Genomic DNA, 23,544 nt, shown 5'->3' on the forward strand with positions numbered 1-23,544 from the left:
GTGACTGAAAGAGGGCTCTCAATGGAACATAGATTGTATGTCTCAGTCACCAGATCTCAGCCCAATTGAACACTTATGGTAGATTCTGAAGCAGCGCCCGAGACAGCGTTTTCCACCACCATCAAGAAAACACAAAATTATGGAATTTCTCGTGGAAGAATGGTGTTGTATGCCTCCAATAGATTTCCAGACTTGTAGAATCTATGCCGAGGTGCATTGAAACATGGCCGCGGTCAATGTGTGGGGTCGGGTTGCTGCATTTTCTTCTTTGACGGGCAGAATGTAATTTTTTGGGGCCTGCACTACCAAAGGCTATATCGGTCTGCTAATACTAGACTAGTAAAGGCCCAGTGCACTACTTTTGTGAGGATTATTATTATCCTTTTTTTAAAAATGTATTATATTTTTTTCTCCTGATTTTTCACGGAGCCATTGTGCATTGAAGTTGTGCTGACGTGACGTGGTGACCCAACATCCTATTAAGAACCTCCATTATTTTGTCAGTTACCTCGGCTGTACACCTTTGCAGTCACTGGAAATCTACCGGCCACTAGAGGCCATATATCCTCATTTCCCTTTAAAAAAAAATTATATATATATAAATCTCTCTTCCATCATCACCCCTTCTCTTCTCCCTCCCACCCCTTCTCTCTACCTCCCTCCAAGGGACACAAATGCTAGTAACACCGGCAGGTTAGCGAGCAGACTGCCAGCAAGCGAGAAGGACACCAGAGGAAAACGGTTCATTTCAACCCCAGATAATATCCATCTGAATTAACGGAAACTGCACCACACGGTATGTGAATAGTGCTTGAGTAAGGATTATCGAATCATTTCTGATAAAGCATGTCTTCATGGATAACGGAGAAATAGCGCGTTGTGATATTAGGCTAACCTCAACTACTTGATAAATATAGGATGCATTTTTTTGTTGTTGAGTTTACAGAATAGAGAATTGTTGTAATGCATGTGTAGTGAGTACCCGGTAGTTAACGTTTCATCTAATTCCAGCAATCTGTTCTGCGCAACGGCGATGCGCTGCTACCCTTCCTCTTCGGTCAAAAGAGCCAATCCTTTCCCGTTATGTGGCAGGATATGATTCCCTGTTGTGATTTGACATGAATACAGTTTGATTTAGGTCTTATGGAAGATGATTTGAAATAACGGTAACACTACCGGTGGCCTATCAATTTAAATAGCGGATGATTATTGCGACTTTTACCGTCCCTCACACGCTGAAGCGGGGATGTAGCCTAAAGCCTACCGTAGGCTACGATGATGCTGTGGTTTAGGTAACATCCAATACCACTAGAAGTAGCCGTGAGGACACGGATTTCATCTCTCGTTGGTAATAATTTAGCAGCAAATTTGCTAGGAAATGCCGATTTGGTGTACATGTTAGTTTGCTAGCTCCGACCGGGTCGAGATGTGTCTTTATCCCCTGATTAGCGGTTCGACAGGGGGATATACATGTTTCCCTTGCAGTCCCAGGAGACCTTGGAGGGTGGGCGTAACGATTGTCGTGTGACAGCCTGCCTGAAGCCGATTTCAGACACAGGCGTGTGTGTGTGTGTGTGAGAATCGGGGACTAGGAGCTCTGCGCATGTGTAGAGAATATGGAACTCAAATTGCTGGCGTCGTGATCGTTGCGTAATTGCCTGCGTGCATAGTTTGACATGTTGGTTATCATCATCGTTATGCTACATTCCCGACTTAAAGCATCATTTATAGCATGTCAGACAGTGCAGGACTGCTGTGTTGCTAGTCCCAGTCGTGTGTCAACCATTCTATTGCAGCTGTGAAATTATTTATCCTGTCCTTGGAGTCCTGTCCTTGGACTGACACGCGGAACGGTCCATGTCTTAGTTTGAATTGAAAGGTGTCTCATGTGGGTAGACCTACTTAACCTATAGAGAATTATCCACATGTTTGTCCTTTGGGTGTTTTCAGCTAAATTCCTTTTTTTTCTCCAAAATATAAATAAGTTATAGACAACCTTTGAGTAGAAGGTCCTCACAGCAATCAGTAGGCTATTGTATCTGTTGTTTTTACATTCCATTTGAATGAGGAGCAACTCTGCACAAGGCGTAGGACTAAACCTCACATGTGTTGCCTTCTCACTCTGTCTGGCTGGAAGATAAATGGATGTGTTGCCGGCCAGTGAGAGGAGACATTCAAGGCCACACAGTGTCTAGTAACAAAGACAAATACATAAAAAAAACCACAAGGCAGTTGATTCTCTCTATTTGTTAAAGTCACCGTAGGCGATCCACCTTTTCTGACACTGAGAAAATGCTAAATGCTGCTGTCTGTAAGACTGAAACACAACGATGTCCATAGACATAAACAGACTATTCTGAAGCTTCTCAATTAGAGGCTTGACAGGTCTATACCTCTCAGTCCAGATGTTGTAGAGAGATAGAGGAGATAGAGAGAGGCAGACAGAGGGAAAGAGATGGAGGTAGACAGACTAATCTGAAGCATACCTTCTCAATTAAAGGTGTACAGGCTTGACAGGTCTATACCTCTCAGTCCAGATGTTGTATACAGAGAGAGGCAGACGAAGAGAGAGAGGCAGACACAGAGAGAGAGAGAGAGAGGCATACAGAGCGAGGTAGACAGGGAGAGAAAGCGCGGGGGGAACAGACATACTGATCGAGAGAAAGAAGCACAGACAAAGAAGGGAAAAAAGGCAGACCGAGAGACGGACGGATAGACACACAGAGAAGGGAGAGGTCGATTATAGACAGAGAGAGAGAAATAGAAATAAAGGGAGAGAGTGATTCTGTAGATGGGTTTCAGGTTAATAATCCTTACTCTAGAGCAGGAAGAGGAAAGAGTCATCGGATTTATTTGTGAAACCACAAATATGATCCTTCCTGGTGCATAACTCTTGTCTAGTAGCCCCTATGCCCATAAATATAATCACACTCTAGCGTCCAAACCTGAGAGACCTTGACATCTCGGCTGAGGTTACGGTACACGGTGCTCTTTCAAACAGATGTGATTCAACAGTAGTGTAGAGATTGAGTCCTGTGTGGCTCGTGGAGCAGGCAACACCAAGGTGGTGGGTTCAATCCTTACAGGAATCTCGTAAATACAAAAATGATGTATGCACTCACTGTAACAACTGTAAATCACTTAGGGATGAAAGTGTCAGCTAAGTGTCCTAGCCTATATGTTATTAGATGCCAAATAATATCAAAGATTTAAGGCATGCCTGGTATCTACTGTAATCAACTGTAGTCTACTGATAACATAACAATAAATGGTCTGTGTCTATTTGTCAACAACAGCTGGTGTGTGATCACTAATATTAAGGAAGTGTCAAGGTATTGCTCACCTGAGGTAGAATACCTCATAATAAGCTGTAGACTACACTATTAACCAAGAGAGTTTTCATCTATAGTTTTCATAGCTGTCTATTTACCACCACAAACCGATGCTGGCACTAAGACCGCACTCAACGACCTGGTATAAGGTCAAAAGCAAACAGGAAACCGCTCATCCAGAAGTGGCGCTCCTAGTGGCCGTTGACTTTAATGCAGGAAAACTTAAATCCGTTTGACCTCATTTCTATGAGCATGTCACATGTGCAACCAGAGGGAAAAAAACTCTAGACCACCTTTACTCCACACACAGAGATGCTTACAAAGCTCTCCCTCACCCTCCATTTGGCAAATCTGACCATAATTCTATCCTCCTGATTCCTGCTTACAAGAAAAAAAACTCAAGCAGGAAGTACCGGACTCGCTCAATACAGAAGTGGTCAGATGAAGCAGATGCTAAGCTACAGGACTGTTTTGTTATCACAGACTGGAACATGTTCCGGGATTCTTCTAATGGCATTGAGGAGTATAACTCCTCAGTCAATAAGTACATCGACGACGTCATCCCCACAGTGACCGTACGTACATATCCCAACCAGAAGCCATGGATTACAGGTAACATCCTCACTGAGCTAAAGGCTAGAGCGGCCGCTTTCAAGGAGCGGGACACTAATCCGGACGCTTATAAGAAATCCCGCTGTGCCCTCAGACGGACCATCAAACAGGACTAAGATTGAATCCTACTACACCGGCTCTGACGCTTGTCGGATGTGACAGGGCTTGCAAACTATTTCCTCCAGATGTGACGCTTGGCATTCAGGCCAAAGAGTTCAATCTTGGTGTCATCAGACTAGAGAATCTTGTTTCTCATGGTCTGAGAATCCGTTAGGTGCCTTTTGGTAAACTCCAAGCGGGCTGTCATGTGCCTTTTACTGAGGAGTGGCTTCCGCCTGGCCACTCTACAATAAAGGTCTGATTGGTGGAGTGCTGCAGAGATGGTTGTCCTTCTGGAAGGTTCTCCCATCTCCACAGAGGAACTCTAGAGCTCTGTCAGAGTGACCATTGGGTTCTTGGTCACCTCCCTGACCAAGGCCTTTCTCTCCCGATTGTTCAGTTTAGCCGGCGGCCAGCTCTAGGAAGAATCTTGGTGGTTCCAAACTTCTTCCATTTAAGAATAATGGTGGCCAATGTGTTCTTTGGGACCTTCAATGCAGAAATGTTTTGCTACCCTTCCCCAGATGTGTGCCTCAACACAATCCTGTCTTGGAGCTAAGGACAATTCCTTCGACCTCATGGCTTGGTTTTTGCTCTGACATGCACTGTCAACTGTGTGACCTTATATAGTGACCTTTCCAAATCATGTCCAATCAATTGAATTTACCACAGGTGGACTCCAATCAAGTTGTAGAAACATCTCAACGATGATCAATGGAAACAGGATGCACCTGAGCTCAATTTCGAGTCTCATAGCAAAGTGTCTGAAAATTTCTCAAAACCTTTTTTAATTTTTTATTATGGGGTATTGTGTGTAGATTGAGAGAAAATATATTTTATCCATTTTATAATAAGGCTGTAATGTAATAAAATGTGTAAAAAGGGAAGAAGTCTGAATACTTTACTAATGCACTCATTCCCCCCTCCTATTGGTTATTGATCAGCGTCATCAGTCTTTAAAGGACAGATAGTCTGTGTCCTCTAACCTGAGCTCCCTACTCCATCTGGATTCCCTTTACTCTCTATGTACACCATCAGCTGTTTCCTGTCCCTGTCAGCTGTTTCCTGTCCCTCAGCTGTTTCCTGTCCCTCAGCTGTTTCCTGTCCCTGTCCCTCAGCTGTTTCCTGTCCCTCAGCTGTTTCCTGTCCCTGTCCCTCAGCTGTTTCCTGTCCCTCAGCTGTTTCCTGTCCTCAGCTGTTTCCTTTCCCTCAGGTGTTTCCTGTCCCTCAGCTGTTTCCTGTCCCTGTCCCTCAGCTGTTTCCTGTCCCTCAGCTGTTTCCTGTCCCTGTCCCTCAGCGGTTTCCTGTCCTCAGCTGTTTCCTGTCCCTCAGGTGTTTCCTGTCCCTCAGCTGTTTCCTGTCCCTGTCCCTCAGCGGTTTCCTGTCCTCAGCTGTTTCCTGTCCCTCAGCTGTTTCCTGTCCCTCAGCTGTTTCCTGTCCCTCAGGTGTTTCCTGTCCCTCAGCTGTTTCCTGTCCCTGTCCCTCAGCGGTTTCCTGTCCTCAGCTGTTTCCTGTCCCTCAGGTGTTTCCTGTCCCTCAGCTGTTTCCTGTCCCTCAGCTGTTTCCTGTCCCTCAGCTGTTTCCTGTCCCTCAGGTGTTTCCTGTCCCTCAGCTGTTTCCTGTCCCTGTCCCTCAGCGGTTTCCTGTCCTCAGGTGTTTCCTGTCCCTCAGGTGTTTCCTGTCCCTCAGCTGTTTCCTGTCCCTCAGCTGTTTCCTGTCCCTCAGCTGTTTCCTGTCCCTGTCCCTCAGCTGTTTCCTGTCCCTCAGCTGTTTCCTGTCCCTGTCCCTCAGCTGTTTCCTGTCCTCAGCTGTTTCCTTTCCCTCAGGTGTTTCCTGTCCCTCAGCTGTTTCCTGTCCCTGTCCCTCAGCTGTTTCCTGTCCCTGTCCCTCAGCGGTTTCCTGTCCTCAGCTGTTTCCTGTCCCTCAGGTGTTTCCTGTTCGTCGGCTGTTCTAAAGAGAACATCTGGCTTATACTCTTTCTAACATTATTGTTGTTTACTAGTATGTACACCTACTTATTGTTGTTTACTAGTATGTACACCTACTTATTGTTGTTTACTAGTATGTACACATACTTATTGTTGTTTACTAGTATGTACACCGACATGTTGTTGTTTACTAGTATGTACACCTACTTATTGTTGTTTACTAGTATGTACACCGACATGTTGTTGTTTACTAGTATGTACACCTACTTATTGTTGTTTACTAGTATGTACACCTACTTATTGTTGTTTACTAGTATGTACACCTACTTATTGTTGTTTACTAGTATGTACACCGACATGTTGTTGTTTACTAGTATGTACACCTACTTATTGTTGTTTACTAGTATGTACACCGACATGTTGTTGTTTACTAGTATGTACACCTACTTATTGTTGTTTACTAGTATGTACACCTACTTATTGTTGTTTACTAGTATGTACACCTACTTATTGTTGTTTACTAGTATGTACACCTACTTATTGTTGTTTACTAGTATGTACACCTACTTATTGTTGTTTACTAGTATGTACACCGACATGTTGTTGTTTACTAGTATGTACACCTACTTATTGTTGTTTACTAGTATGTACACCGACATGTTGTTGTTTACTAGTATGTACACCGACATGTTGTTGTTTACTAGTATGTACACCGACATGTTGTTGTTTACTAGTATGTACACCTACTTATTGTTGTTTACTAGTATGTACACCTACTTATTGTTGTTTACTAGTATGTACACCTACTTATTGTTGTTTACTAGTATGTACACCGACATGTTGTTGTTTACTAGTATGTACACCTACTTATTGTTGTTTACTAGTATGTACACCGACATGTTGTTGTTTACTAGTATGTACACCTACTTATTGTTGTTTACTAGTATGTACACCGACATGTTGTTGTTTACTAGTATGTACACCTACTTATTGTTGTTTACTAGTATGTACACCGACATGTTGTTGTTTACTAGTATGTACACCTACTTATTGTTGTTTACTAGTATGTACACCTACTTATTGTTGTTTACTAGTATGTACACCTACTTATTGTTGTTTACTAGTATGTACACCTACTTATTGTTGTTTACTAGTATGTACACCTACTTATTGTTGTTTACTAGTATGTACACCTACTTATTGTTGTTTACTAGTATGTACACCTACTTATTGTTGTTTACTAGTGTGTACACCGACATGTTGCTGGTACTGTCGTAGTTGTATGGTTCAGATGATGTCGCTAATATGTCATGTTTGACTACATAGCTACATGTTACAACTGTGACAGTAAAATCATTCTCCAGATGGATTCTAGTGGTGAGTCAGTGTTGAATCTCTCTCTCACACACACGCGTCAGATAGAAAACTATTATCCCTGCGTGGGAGTGCGTTCCTGGTAGGACTAATAGATATTAGTTCAGAGGATTGAGAGAGCCAGAGAGAGAGGCAGACAGATAGAACTCGCTGCATGAATATATCTATCTAGAAAGGAGGCGTGGTCTGGTCTAGGAAGGAGGCGTGGTCCGGTCTAGGAAGGAGGCGTGGTCCGGTCTAGGAAGGAGGCGTGGTCCGGTCTAGGAAGGAGGCGTGGTCCGGTCTAGGAAGGAGGCGTGGTCCGGTCTAGGAAGGAGGCGTGGTCCGGTCTAGGAAGGAGGCGTGGTCCGGTCTAGGAAGGAGGCGTGGTCCGGTCTAGGAAGGTGGCGTGGTCCGGTCTAGGAAGGAGGCGTGGTCCGGTCTAGGAAGGAGGCGTGGTCCGGTCTAGGAAGGAGGCGTGGTCCGGTCTAGGAAGGAGGCGTGGTCCGGTCTAGGAAGGAGGCGTGGTCCGGTCTAGGAAGGTGGCGTGGTCCGGTCTAGGAAGGAGGCGTGGTCCGGTCTAGGAAGGAGGCGTGGTCCGGTCTAGGAAGGTGGCGTGGTCCGGTCTAGGAAGGAGGCGTGGTCCGGTCTAGGAAGGAGGCGTGGTCCGGTCTAGGAAGGAGGCGTGGTCCGGTCTGGAAAGGAGGCGTGGTCCGGTCTAGAAAGGAGGCGTGGTCCGGTCTAGGAAGGAGGCGTGGTCCGGTCTAGGAAGGAGGCGTGGTCCGGTCTAGGAAGGTGGCGTGGTCCGGTCTAGGAAGGAGGCGTGGTCCGGTCTAGGAAGGAGGCGTGGTCCGGTCTAGGAAGGAGGCGTGGTCCGGTCTAGGAAGGAGGCGTGGTCCGGTCTAGGAAGGAGGCGTGGTCCGGTCTGGAAAGGAGGCGTGGTCCGGTCTAGAAAGGAGGCGTGGTCCGGTCTAGAAAGGAGGCGTGGTCCGGTCTAGGAAGGAGGCGTGGTCCGGTCTAGGAAGGAGGCGTGGTCCGGTCTGGAAAGGAGGCGTGGTCCGGTCTAGAAAGGAGGCGTGGTCAGGTCTGGAAAGGAGGCGTGGTTAGATCTTTCTTTTTGTTTCAAAGAAAAGTCAGCTAAAGAAAGGAAGCCCTGTGTTGGAGATGGAGGAGGGAGGGGAGGGAGGTAGAGAAGGAGGAGGGAGGGGAGGGAGGTAGAGAAGGAGGAGGGAGCTGGATATGGAGGAGGGAGGGGGGAGCTGGATATGAAGGAGGGAGGGGGGAGGTAGATATGGAGGGGGGAGGAAGGGGGAGATGGAGAAGGAGGAGGGAGGACGGGAGGGGGGAGGTAGATATGGAGGAGGGAGGGGGAGGTAGAAATGGAGGAGGGAGGGCGAGATGGAGAAGGAGGGGAGAGGGGGAGGTAGATATGGAGGGGGGAGATGGAGGGGGAGGTAGATATGGAGGAGGGAGATGGAGGGGGAGGGGGGAGATGGAGGAGGGAGGGGGAGGTAGATATGAAGGAGGGAGGGGGGAGGGAGAGAAGGAGGAGGGAGGCAGGGATGGAGATAGAGAAGGAGGGGGAGGTAGATATGGAGGAGGGAGGGGGAGGTAAAGAAGGAGGAGAGGTAGGTGGGTCACAGCTGGCAGAGAGAGACGTCGTGATTGGTTGAGGAAGGGGGTGGAGCGTGTGGAGGGGGAAATGGAAACAGATTTGCTGTGTTCACCGCTCTCTGTAGGCCACATCTCTCCTTCTCTCTACATCCTCCCACCAGTTTCAGATTTAAAACCATTACATGGAGATTTGTCCTTTCTGGTTCACCAATTCAACTCTGATTGCTGAAGAACATACATTTGAATGTAGGCTACCCTGTAAACGCATAACTTGCACGCAAGCGAGGCAAAACCCATGCAAATCAAATTGTATTGGTCACATACACATGGTTAGCAGATGTTAATGCGAGTGTAGCGAAATGCTTGTGCTTCTAGTTCCGACCGTGCAGTAATATCTAAGTAATCTAACCATTTCACAACAACTACTTATACACACACAAGTGTAAAGGATCGAATAAGAATATGTACATATATATGGATGAGTGATGGCCGTTGTGATGGCCGAACGGCATAGGCAAGATGCAGTAGATGGTATAGAGTACAGTATATACATATGAAATGAGTAATGTAGGGTATGTAAACATTATATAAAGTGGCGTTGTTTAAAGTGACTTGTGATACATTTATTACATCCAGATATTGTCTGTTATCAAGGCAAAACAAACGTATTGTCAGTACAGTATCCTGTGAGTTTTGGCATCATGTCACCCATCAATACCTACTGATTATTGTTACACATATTGATAAGCAGGAAATTATGCAAGATTATATACTGTAATAGCTTACCTAAATAAGTAATAACGAAGTACCTAAATACTGTAATAACGAAGTACCTAAATACTGTAATAACGAAGTACCTAAATACTGTAATACATAAGTACCTAAATACTGTAATACCTAAGTACCTAAATACTGTAATAACAAAGTACCTAAATACTGTAATAACTAAGTACCCAAATAGCCATAGCACTATTTTAGGAGAGCTGTTAGTCATGTTTTCACAAATATCTCATACTGTGGTTAGGTGGTTCTGGAATGTTCCCCTGACTAAAACCCACATTGTCACTATATTAGACCTGACACACCTGTAGTTCAGTGGACATAGACAGAATCCGAGGGAGAGAGGGACAGTTATCATTGCGTTAGCTGTAATTATGTTCCCCTCATTAAAACCCACATTGTCAATATATTAGACCTGACACACCTGTAGTTTAGTGGACAAAGACAGAATCCGAGGGAGAGAGGGACAGGTATCATTGCGTTAGCTGTATTCATTGATACACAGTATGTCAAACTGAGTAGCTCTTTACCTATCCCACACTTCAAGCCTGCACATATAATGCCTTATAACTTGCTATAAGCCTGCATAACCCTTTATAACAACCGTTTGGCGTGAGGATACTGTCAACTGAATGCATGTAGCAGCTCATGATAAGGGTACTTAGTCCATGTTGGAAACATCTTAGGAAATAATGTTGTATGATTACTGTGTGTGTGTTTACGTGTGTGGGTGTGTGTGCGGATGTGTGTGTGTCTGAGTGTGTATGCGTGTGTGTGTGTGCGGGTGCGTGTTCGGTTGTTTGTATGTTTATGTGTGTGCCAGACTTATCAAGCCACCAGTTGTTGACACATATCAGTGGACAGCTCTTTTATGTTATTAACCAACTCCTTTATGTTATTAACCAACTTCTTTATGTTATTAACCAACAACTCCTTTATGTTATTAACCAACTTCTTTATGTTATTAACCAACAACTCCTTTATGTTATTAACCAACTCCTTGATGTTATTAACCAACAACTCCTTTATGTTATTAACCAACTCCTTGATGTTATTAACCAACTTCTTTATGTTATTAACCATTCTTATGTTATTAACTAACAACTCCTTGATGTTATTAACCAACTCCTTTATGTTATTAACTAACAACTCCTTTATGTTATTAACCAACAACTCCTTTATGTTATTAACCAACAACTCCTTTATGTTATTAACCAACAACTCCTTTATGTTATTAACCAACAACTCCTTTATGTTATTAACCAACAACTCCTTTATGTTATTAACCAACTCCTTTATGTTATTAATTAACTAACTCCTTTATGTTATTAACCGACAACTCCTTTATGTTATTAACCAACAACTCCTTTATGTTATTAACCAACAACTCCTTTACGTTATTAACCAACAACTCTTTTACTTTATTAACCAACAACTCCTTTATGTTATTAACTAACAACTCCTTTATGTTATTAACTAACAACTCCTTTATGTTATTAACCAACAACTCCTTTATGTTATTAACCGACAACTCCTTGATGTTATTAACCAACTCCTTGATGTTATTAACCAACTCCTTTATGTTATTAACTAACAACTCCTTTATGTTATTAACCAACAACTCCTTGATGTTATTAACTAACTCCTTTATGTTATTAACTAACTCCTTTATGTTATTAACAGACAACTCCTTTATGTAATTAACTAACAACTCCTTTATGTTATTAACTAACAACTCCTTTATGTTATTAACTAACTCCTTGATGTTATTAACCAACTCCTTTATGTTATTAACTAACAACTCCTTTATGTTATTAACCAACAACTCCTTTATGTTATTAACCAACAACTCCTTTATGTTATTAACCAACAACTCCTTTACGTTATTAACCAACAACTCCTTTACGTTATTAACTAACAACTCCTTTATGTTATTAACTAACAACTCCTTTATGTTATTAACTAACAACTCCTTTATGTTATTAACCGACAACTCCTTTATGTTATTAACCGACAACTCCTTGATGTTATTAACCAACTCCTTGATGTTATTAACCAACTCCTTTATGTTATTAACTAACAACTCCTTTATGTTATTAACCAACAACTCCTTGATGTTATTAACTAACTCCTTTATGTTATTAACTAACTCCTTTATGTTATTAACAGACAACTCCTTTATGTAATTAACTAACAACTCCTTTATGTTATTAACTAACAACTCCTTTATGTTATTAACTAACTCCTTGATGTTATTAACCAACTCCTTTATGTTATTAACTAACAACTCCTTTATGTTATTAACCAACAACTCCTTTATGTTATTAACCAACAACTCCTTTATGTTATTAACCAACAACTCCTTTATGTTATTAACCAACAACTCCTTTATGTTATTAACTAACAACTCCTTTATGTTATTAACCAACTCCTTTATGTTATTAACCGACAACTCCTTTATGTTATTAACCAACTCCTTTATGTTATTAACCAACTCCTTTATGTTATTAACCAACAACTCCTTTATGTTATTAACTAAATCCTTTATGTTATTAACTAACAACTCCTTTATGTTATTAACCGACAACTCCTTTATGTTATTAACCGACAACTCCTTGATGTTATTAACCAACTCCTTGATGTTATTAACCAACTCCTTTATGTTATTAACTAACAACTCCTTTATGTTATTAACCAACAACTCCTTGATGTTATTAACTAACTCCTTTATGTTATTAACTAACTCCTTTATGTTATTAACAGACAACTCCTTTATGTAATTAACTAACAACTCCTTTATGTTATTAACTAACAACTCCTTTATGTTATTAACTAACTCCTTGATGTTATTAACCAACTCCTTTATGTTATTAACTAACAACTCCTTTATGTTATTAACCAACAACTCCTTTATGTTATTAACCAACAACTCCTTTATGTTATTAACCAACAACTCCTTTATGTTATTAACCAACAACTCCTTTATGTTATTAACTAACAACTCCTTTATGTTATTAACCAACAACTCCTTTATGTTATTAACCAACAACTCCTTTATGTTATTAACCAACAACTCCTTTATGTTATTAACCAACAACTCCTTTATGTTATTAACCAACAACTCCTTTATGTTATTAACCAACTCCTTTATGTTATTAATTAACTAACTCCTTTATGTTATTAACCGACAACTCCTTTATGTTATTAACCAACAACTCCTTTATGTTATTAACCAACAACTCCTTTACGTTATTAACCAACAACTCTTTTACTTTATTAACCAACAACTCCTTTATGTTATTAACTAACAACTCCTTTATGTTATTAACTAACAACTCCTTTATGTTATTAACCAACAACTCCTTTATGTTATTAACCGACAACTCCTTGATGTTATTAACCAACTCCTTGATGTTATTAACCAACTCCTTTATGTTATTAACTAACAACTCCTTTATGTTATTAACCAACAACTCCTTGATGTTATTAACTAACTCCTTTATGTTATTAACTAACTCCTTTATGTTATTAACAGACAACTCCTTTATGTAATTAACTAACAACTCCTTTATGTTATTAACTAACAACTCCTTTATGTTATTAACTAACTCCTTGATGTTATTAACCAACTCCTTTATGTTATTAACTAACAACTCCTTTATGTTATTAACCAACAACTCCTTTATGTTATTAACCAACAACTCCTTTATGTTATTAACCAACAACTCCTTTACGTTATTAACCAACAACTCCTTTACGTTATTAACTAACAACTCCTTTATGTTATTAACTAACAACTCCTTTATGTTATTAACTAACAACTCCTTTATGTTATTAACCGACAACTCCTTTATGTTATTAACCGACAACTCCTTGATGTTATTAACCAACTCCTTGATGTTATTAACCAACTCCTTTATGTTATTAACTAACAACTCCTTTATGTTATTAACCAACAACTCCTTGATGTTATTAACTAACTCCTTTATGTTATTAACTAACTCCTTTATGTTATTAACAGACAACTCCTTTATGTAATTAACTAACAACTCCTTTATGTTATTAACTAACAACTCCTTTATGTTATTAACTAACTCCTTGATGTTATTAACCAACTCCTTTATGTTATTAACTTACAACTCCTTTATGTTATTAACCAACAACTCCTTTATGTTATTAACCAACAACTCCTTTATGTTATTAACCAACAACTCCTTTATGTTATTAACCAACAACTCCTTTATGTTATTAACTAACAACTCCTTTATGTTATTAACCAACTCCTTTATGTTATTAACCGACAACTCCTTTATGTTATTAACCAACTCCTTTATGTTATTAACCAACTCCTTTATGTTATTAACCAACAACTCCTTTATGTTATTAACTAAATCCTTTATGTTATTAACTAACAACTCCTTTACGTTATTAACCGACAACTCCTTGATGTTATTAACCGACAACTCCTTGATGTTATTAACCAACTCCTTGATGTTATTAACCGACAACTCCTTTACGTTATTAACCGACAACTCCTTTACGTAATTAACTGACAACTCCTTGATGTTATTAACCAGCAACTCCTTGATGTTATTAACCAACTCCTTGATGTTATTAACCAACTCCTTTATGTTATTAACTAACTCCTTTATGTTATTAACCAACTCCTTTATGTTATTAACTAACAGGCTCTCTCTTTCTCATCTTCTATCTGTTTCAGATATCCCCTCAACCTCTACCGGCCAGCGCTTCAGACACCAGTTGACAGACAAGCAAACTGACTGACTGACAGAAACAAATAGAGTTTGAAAGACACAGAAACTAAGAAAGAGCTGACAAGCAGCGACGTGTCTCTATTAATAGACTAGAGAAAGAAACAACTGTTATCCTGCCTGGCTCAAACCTTCAGACAGACGGGACAGGTTGTATTGTGGAACACATCAACACAGAGAAATTAAATGGCTGACAAGCAGATCAGGTTAGCATGCATTAGCTGTTACCATTTAACTGTGGTGTCTCCCTCAAATGGCACCCTATTCCCTATATTGTGCACTAATATGCAGACCCTGGTAAAAAAAAAGTAGTGCACTATATAGGGAAAAGGGTGCCATTTCAGACACAACTTCTGTATAAGAAAACAGATCTGAAAATTGTTAAGCATGGCACTATATTCTTCAATGTTAAACAAGTGTGCTTCTGTCGCCTCCCTCGCAGTTTATTCAAGGTCCCCGTGTTCTATAAAATCTACATGTTGCATGTATCATATTTGTACCATAGCTGATAAAATTCACATGGCGCCACATTTGGTGTCAGCTGTGTGATATTGTCCCCTATGTAACCTTTTGGTGTCAGCTGTGGGATATTGTCCCCTATGTAACCATTTGGTGTCAGCAGTGTGATAATGTCCCCTATGTAACCATTTGGTGTCAGCAGTGGGATATTGTCCCTTATGTAACACTATAAAAGTGACAGCTGTGATCTGCAGCGATATTTCACCACAGCATTATTTCTCTCCTTCTTTTCCCCTAATTCCTTCTCTTCCTTCCTCCCTCCCTCCCCTCCTTCTTCCTCCTCTTCCTCCCTCCCCCTCCCTCCCCCTCCCTTCCCCTCCCTCTTTCTCCTCTCTCCATCTCCCTCCCTCTTCCTCCTCTCTCCATCTCCCTCCCTCTTCCTCCTCTCTCCCTCCCTCTCCCTCCTCTCTCCATCTCCCTTTCTCCCTCCCTCCCTCTTCCTCCTCTCTCCATGTCCCTTCCTCCCTCCCTCTTCCTCCTCTCTCCATCTCCCTCCCTCCCTCTTCCTCCTCTCTCCATGTCCCTTCCTCCCTCCCTCTTCCTCCTCTCTCCATCTCCCTCCCTCCCTCTTCCTCCTCTCTCCATCTCCCTTCCTCCCTCTCCCTCCTCTCTCCATCTCCCTCCCTCCCTCTTCCTCCTCTCTCCATGTCCCTTCCTCCCTCCCTCTTCCTCCTCTCCTCCCCCCAGTTTGCCTGCCAAGTTGATAAATGGTGGGATCGCAGGGCTGATCGGTGTGAGCTGTGTGTTTCCCATTGACTTGGCCAAGACCCGCCTGCAGAACCAGCAAAATGGATCACGCCTCTACACCAGCATGTATGTACACACTCACTCACTCACTCACTCACTCACTCACTCACTCACTCACTCACTCACTCACTCACTCATGCCAAGAGTGTGCAAAGCTGTCATCAAGGCAAATGCAGTTATGTTATGTTGTAGTAACTAGTTGTAGTAACTAGTTGTAGTAACTAGTTGATGGTGTAGTAACTAGTTGTAGTAACTAGTTGATGTTATATACTGTAGTAACTAGTTGTAGTAACTAGTTGTAGTAACTAGTTGTAGTAACTAGTTGTAGTAACTAGTTGTAGTAACTAGTTGATGTTATATGTTGTAGTAACTAGTTGATGTTATATGTTGTAGTAACTAGTTGATGTTATATGTTGTAGTAACTAGTTGATGTTATATGTTGTATAGTAACTAGTTGATGTTGTAGTAACTAGTTGATTTTGTAGTAACTAGTTGATGTTGTAGTAACTAGTTGATGTTGTAGTAACTAGTTGTAGTAACTAGTTGATGTTATATGTTGTATAGTAACTAGTTGATGTTATATGTTGTATAGTAACTAGTTGATGTTATATGTTGTAGTAACTAGTTGATGTTGTAGTAACTAGTTGATGTTGTAGTAACTAGTTGATGTTATATGTTGTAGTAACTAGTTGATGTTGTAGTAACTAGTTGATGTTGTAGTACCTAGTTGTAGTAACTAGTTGATGTTATATGTTGTAGTAACTAGTTGACGTTATATGCTGTAGTAACTAGTTGATGTTATATGCTGTAGTAACTAGTTGTAGTAACTAGTTGATGTTATATGTTGTAGTAACTAGTTGATGTTATATGTTGTAGTAACTAGTTGATGTTATATGTTGTAGTAACTAGTTGATGTTATAGTAACTAGTTGATGTTATATGCTGTGTAGTAACTAGTTGATGTTGTAGTACCTAGTTGTAGTAACTAGTTGATGTTATATGTTGTAGTAACTAGTTGATGTTGTAGTAACTAGTTGATGTTATATGTTGTGTAGTAACTAGTTGATGTTATATGTTGTAGTAACTAGTTGATGTTATATGTTGTGTAGTAACTAGTTGATGTTATATGTTGTAGTAACTAGTTGATGTTATAGTAACTAGTTGATGTTATATGCTGTGTAGTAACTAGTTGATGTTATATGTTGTGTAGTAACTAGTTGATGTTGTAGTAACTCGTTGATGTTATATGTTGTGTAGTAACTAGTTGATGTTATAGTAACTAGTTGATGTTGTAGTAACTAGTTGATCTTATATGTTGTGTAGTAACTAGTTGATGTTATATGTTGTAGTAACTAGTTGATGTTATATGTTGTGTAGTAACTAGTTGATGTTATATGTTGTAGTAACTAGTTGATGTTGTAGTAACTAGTTGTAGTAACTAGTTGATGTTATATGCTGTAGTAACTAGTTGATGTTATATGTTGTGTAGTAACTAGTTGATGTTATATGTTGTAGTAACTAGTTGATGTTATATGTTGTGTAGTAACTAGTTGATGTTATATGCTGTAGTAACTAGTTGATGTTATATGTTGTAGTAACTAGTTGATGTTATATGTTGTAGTAACTAGTTGATGTTATATGCTGTAGTAACTAGTTGATGTTGTAGTAACTAGTTGATGTTATATGTTGTAGTAACTAGTTGATGTTATATGTTGTAGTAACTAGTTGATGTTATATGTTGTAGTAACTAGTTGATGTTATATGTTGTGTAGTAACTAGTTGATGTTGTAGTAACTAGTTGATGTTATATGTTGTAGTAACTAGTTGATGTTATATGTTGTAGTAACTAGTTGATGTTATATGTTGTAGTAACTAGTTGATGTTGTAGTAACTAGTTGATGTTATATGTTGTGTAGTAACTAGTTGATGTTATATGTTGTGTAGTAACTAGTTGATGCTATATGTGTTGTAGTAACTAGTTGATGTTATATGTTGTAGTAACTAGTTGATGTTATATGTTGTGGTAACTAGTTGATGTTATATGTTGTAGTAACTAGTTGATGTTATATGTTGTAGTAACTAGTTGATGTTATATGCTGTGGTAACTAGTTGATGTTATATGCTGTAGTAACTAGTTGATGTTATATGTTGAAGTAACTAGTTGATGTTATATGTTGTAGTAACTAGTTGATGTTATGTGTTGTACTAACTAGTTGGTTGTGTCTTGTAGGTCAGACTGCCTTATCAAGACCATCCGCTCAGAGGGATACTTCGGGATGTACAGAGGTAGGTTCGGGTGAGGATGTGGAAGTGTATGTGTGTGTGTGTGTGTGCACTAGAAAGTTCCAGGTACATACTAAAGACAAACATAGCACAGTGAGGTCCTATTGAAAGTTGCTGAACACTGAGAGTATCAGAGCTGCTTAGTCGTGAGACATCTCACTCTCACCAGCACACTGCTAACCACAGCCTCAGGTATACAGGACTGACAATGTCCTTTATTTGGGAACATGATGGACACAGACATGTTACCACCATACATCACAACATGCCTGCTGTGTGTAATTCCTCTCTCTGTCTCTCTGTCTCTCTCTCCCTCCCTCCCCTCTCTCTGCCTCTCTCTTTTTCCCTCTCTCACTCTCTCTCCCCCTCTCTCTCCCTCCCCTCTCTCTGCCTCTCCTTTCTTTCTCACCCTCCCTCCATCTCTCTCTGCCTCTCCTTTCTTTCTCACCCTCCCTCCCTCCCTCCATCTCTCTCTGCCTCTCCTTTCTTTCTCACCCTCCCTCCCCCCCTCCCTCCATCTCTCTCTCGTTCCCTCTCCTTCCATCTCGCTCTCTCTGTCTCTCACGTCCTTTCCTTGTTACAGGGTCTGCGGTGAACCTAACCTTGGTCACGCCAGAGAAAGCCATCAAGCTAGCAGCAAATGACTTCTTCAGACAATACCTCTCCAAGGATGGGTAAGATGTGATGACTAAGATACACACACACACACACACACACACACACACACACACACACACACAGACACATAGACATAGACACATAGACACATAGACACATAGACACACACAGACACACAGACACACATAGAGAGAAAGAGAGGTCTCTGAGCCAACACAATCCCTGACACGTTGGGCTGTCTGTGCCACTGTTTGACTGTGGCTTTTTTTCCAAATGGTACCCTATTCCCTTTTATAGTGCACTTCTTTTGACCTGACCCCTATGGGCCCTGGTACAAAGTAGTGCACTATATAGGGAATAGGTTGCAATTTGGGACACATTCCATTTCTTTGATTGGTTTTCTAATTTAACTTTCTGCTTTAGTTAATCTTTGAACATACTGACATCAAGGATTAGACATATACATTGTTGCTTTCTATCCTATCTCTGTCAAACTACTGGAAAATTACTGGAAAACCATCTCTGTCAAACTACTGGACAACTACTCTAAAAGTATCCCATCCTATCTCTGTCAAACTACTGGACAACTACTCTAAAAGTATCCCATCCTATCTCTGTCAAACTACTGGACAACTACTCTAAAAGTATCCCATCCTATCTCTGTCAAACTACTGGAAAACTACTCTAAAAGTATCCCATCCTATCTCTGTCAAACTACTTTATAACTATCTCTGGGCTGGGGGTTTCTATCCTTTCTCTGGAAAACTACTGGAAAACGATCCCATTTTATCTCTGGAAAATCAATAATATGTCATAATGAGGTGAAGTAGAGCATGTGAGAGCAGACCACTATCACATGACAAATATCAATACTGCACATCTGTTGTTACTGAGGCCTCTATCCTCCGCTGTCCAATGGTGTGTTCCATGGTATGTGTGTGTGTTTTGTTTGTGTGCCGTGTGTGTGTGCATGGGTGAAATTGAATATATTTCTAGCGCATCTATCTGTCTCTGTCTCTATGGTGAGACACACCGCACACACACACACACACACACACACACTGGACCACGGCTGAGCAGGCGAACGATTGACTGTGAATGATTACCCAGTCTGCTGACGGTTAGGCCATCTTGTAAATGATTCATGGTATCTCTGTTCAGTGTTCCAAACGTTTGTTATCATTGGTCACAGATCAGCTACAGCACTTAGACACAGTGGACATGTGATGTCTTCCTTTTGTTATGACAAGAGGCTGATCTCTCTCTCTCTCTCTCTCTCTCTCTCTCTCTCTTTCTCTCTCTCAATCAATCAATCACCTTTAGTTATAAAGCCCTTTTTTACATCAGCCGATGTCACAAAGTGCTTATCTTTTGCACCATCTATAACCACTGTGATAATTATTTGACCCTGCTGGTCATCTATGAAAGTTTGAACATCTTGAAGAACAATCTGGGCTTAAGGGCCATATGTTCTTATAATCTCCACCCGGCACAGCCAGAAGAGGACTGGCCACCCCTCATAGCCTGGTTCCTCTCTAGGTTTCTTCCTAGGTTCCTGCCTTTCTAGGGAGTTTTTCCGAGCCACCATGCTTCTACATCTGCATTGCTTTCTGTTTGGGGTTTTAGGCTGGGTTTCTGTATAAGCACCCGCTAAATGTCAGTTGGCTTTTCATAGTTGAGCATTGCGGTCGAGACAGCAGGTGCAGTAGGGAGAGAGAGAGAGTGAGGAGAGAGAGGGAGCGAGAGGGAGAGAGGGAGAGAGAGGGAGGAGAGAGAGGGTCAAAAACAGAATGTCCGGGACAAGGTAGCACATCTGGTGAACAGGTCAGGGTTACACAGCCACAGGCAGAACAGCAGAAACTGGAGCAGCAGCACAACCAGGTGGACTGGGGACGGGGACAGCCAGGAGTCATCAGGCCAGGTAGTCCTGAGACATGGTCCTATAGCTCAGGTCCTCTGTGAAGGGAGAGAGAGAGAGAGAGAGAGATAAATTAGAGGTAGCATACTTATGATCACCCAGGACACCAGAGAAGACAGGAGAATGATACCAGATAGGACAGACTGACCCTAGCCCCCCGGCACACAGACTATTGCAGTACATATACTGAAGACTGAGACGGGGGGTTGGGGGACACTGTGGCCATGTCCGACGAGACCCCTGGACAGGGCCAACCAGGCAGGATATAACCCCACCCCCTTTGGCAAAGGACAGCCCCCACACCACTAGAGGGATATCAACCAACCACCATCTCTCTCTCTCTCTCTCTCTCTCTCTCTCTCTCTCTCTCTCTCTCTCTCTCTATCTCTCTCTCTCCCTCTCTCTCTCTCTCACACAGTTGCTGTATGACTCTCAAGCATATATATATTGATTCCCTTTTCTTTTGTTTACTTCTCTCCCCTTCTCTCTCTCTCTCTCTGTCTGTCTGTCTGTCTGTCTGTCTCTCTGTCTGTCTATTTCTCTCTATCTCTCTCTCTCTCTCTCTCTCTCTCTCTCTCTCTCTCTCTCTCTCTCTCTCTCTCTCTCTCTCTCTCTCTCTCTCTCTCTCTCTCTCTCTCTCTCTTCTCTCTCTCTCTCTCTCTCTCTCTCTCTCTCTCTCTCTCTCTCTCTCTCTCTCTCTCTCTCTCTCTCTCTCTCTCTCTCTCTCTCTGTCTCTCTCCAGTCAGAAGCTCACCCTCGTCAAAGAGATGCTGGCGGGGTGTGGGGCAGGTACATGTCAGGTGAGTGGGTAGGTACATGTCAGGTGAGTGGGTGGTGGGCAGGTAGATGTCAGGTGAGTGGGTGGTGGGCAGGTACATGTCAGGTGAGTGGGTAGGTACATGTCAGGTGAGTGGGCAGGTACATGTCAGGTGAGTGGGTAGGTACATGTCAGGTGAGTGGGTGGTGGGCAGGTAGATGTCAGGTGAGTGGGTGGTGGGCAGGTACATGTCAGGTGAGTGGGAAGGTACATGTCAGGTGAGTGGGTAGGTACATGTCAGGTGAGTGGGTAGGTACATGTCAGGTGAGTGGGCAGGTACATGTCAGGTGAGTGGGTAGGTACATGTCAGGTGAGTGGGTAGGTACATGTCAGGTGAGTGGGTAGGTACATGTCAGGTGAGTGGGTAGGTACATGTCAGGTGAGTGGGTAGGTACATGTCAGGTGAGTGGGTAGGTACATGTCAGGTGAGTGGGTAGGTACATGTCAGGTGAGTGGGTAGGTACATGTCAGGTGAGTGGGTAGGTACATGTCAGGTGAGTGGGTAGGTACATGTCAGGTGAGTGGGTAGGTACATGTCAGGTGAGTGGGTAGGTACATGTCAGGTGAGTGGGTAGGTACATGTCAGGTGAGTGGGTAGGTACATGTCAGGTGAGTGGGTAGGTACATGTCAGGTGAGTGGGTAGGTACATGTCAGGTGAGTGGGCAGGTACATGTCAGGTGAGTGGGTAGGTACATGTCAGGTGAGTGGGTAGGTACATGTCAGGTGAGTGGGTAGGTACATGTCAGGTGAGTGGGTAGGTACATGTCAGGTGAGTGGGTAGGTACATGTCAGGTGAGTGGGCAGGTACATGTCAGGTGAGTGGGTAGGTACATGTCAGGTGAGTGGGTAGGTACATGTCAGGTGAGTGGGTAGGTACATGTCAGGTGAGTGGGTAGGTACATGTCAGGTGAGTGGGTAGGTACATGTCAGGTGAGTGGGTAGGTACATGTCAGGTGAGTGGGCAGGTACATGTCAGGTGAGTGGGTAGGTACATGTCAGGTGAGTGGGTAGGTACATGTCAGGTGAGTGGGTAGGTACATGTCAGGTGAGTGGGTAGGTACATGTCAGGTGAGTGGGTAGGTACATGTCAGGTGAGTGGGTGGTGGGCAGGTAGATGTCAGGTGAGTGGGTGGTGGGCAGGTAGATGTCAGGTGAGTGGGTGGTGGGCAGGTAGATGTCAGGTGAGTGGGTGGTGGGCAGGTAGATGTCAGGTGAGTGGGTGGTGGGCAGGTACATGTCAGGTGAGTGGGTGGTGGGCAGGTACATGTCAGGTGAGTGGGTGGTGGGCAGGTACATGTCAGGTGAGTGGGTGGTGGGCAGGTAGATGTCAGGTGAGTGGGTGGTGGGCAGGTAGATGTCAGGTGAGTGGGCAGGTACATGTCAGGTGAGTGGGTAGGTACATGTCAGGTGAGTGGGTGGTGGGCAGGTACATGTCAGGTGAGTGGGTGGTGGGCAGGTAGATGTCAGGTGAGTGGGTGGTGGGCAGGTAGATGTCAGGTGAGTGGGTGGTGGGCAGGTACATGTCAGGTGAGTGGGTGGTGGGCAGGTACATGTCAGGTGAGTGGGTGGTGGGCAGGTACATGTCAGGTGAGTGGGTGGTGGGCAGGTACATGTCAGGTGAGTGGGTGGTGGGCAGGTACATGTCAGGTGAGTGGGTGGTGGGCAGGTACATGTCAGGTGAGTGGGTGGTGGGCAGGTAGATGTCAGGTGAGTGGGTGGTGGGCAGGTACATGTCAGGTGAGTGGGTGGTGGGCAGGTACATGTCAGGTGAGTGGGTGGTGGGCAGGTAGATGTCAGGTGAGTGGGTGGTGGGCAGGTACATGTCAGGTGAGTGGGTGGTGGGCAGGTACATGTCAGGTGAGTGGGTGGTGGGCAGGTACATGTCAGGTGAGTGGGTGGTGGGCAGGTAGATGTCAGGTGAGTGGGTGGTGGGCAGGTACATGTCAGGTGAGTGGGTGGTGGGCAGGTACATGTCAGGTGAGTGGGTGGTGGGCAGGTAGATGTCAGGTGAGTGGGTGGTGGGCAGGTACATGTCAGGTGAGTGGGTGGTGGGCAGGTAGATGTCAGGTGAGTGGGTGGTGGGCAGGTACATGTCAGGTGAGTGGGTGGTGGGCAGGTACATGTCAGGTGAGTGGGTGGTGGGCAGGTACAT

General features: G+C 42.8%; 1 protein-coding gene across 2 annotated transcripts in view; it reads left to right on the forward strand.

Moving 5' to 3' along the window:
* The first annotated feature begins 520 nt into the window (after positions 1–520).
* Positions 521–23,544, forward strand: part of LOC129856198 (mitochondrial glutamate carrier 1-like) — a 45,498-nt gene continuing 22,474 nt past the window's right edge. Inside the window, exons 1-6 of one of the 2 annotated variants that reach the window (XM_055924338.1) lie at positions 521–796; positions 14,439–14,696; positions 15,697–15,822; positions 17,986–18,041; positions 18,622–18,712; positions 21,317–21,374. In XM_055924338.1, coding sequence (XP_055780313.1) covers positions 14,677–14,696; positions 15,697–15,822; positions 17,986–18,041; positions 18,622–18,712; positions 21,317–21,374 — 351 coding nt within the window. In that variant the 5' untranslated portion in view covers positions 521–796; positions 14,439–14,676. Of the gene's footprint in view, positions 797–1,007; positions 1,349–14,438; positions 14,697–15,696; positions 15,823–17,985; positions 18,042–18,621; positions 18,713–21,316; positions 21,375–23,544 lie in introns of those variants that run through there. The other variant, XM_055924339.1, reaches the window with a different exon arrangement.

The sequence above is a fragment of the Salvelinus fontinalis genome, chromosome 5 (assembly GCF_029448725.1).
Source record: "Salvelinus fontinalis isolate EN_2023a chromosome 5, ASM2944872v1, whole genome shotgun sequence".
Lineage (NCBI taxonomy): Eukaryota > Metazoa > Chordata > Actinopteri > Salmoniformes > Salmonidae > Salvelinus > Salvelinus fontinalis.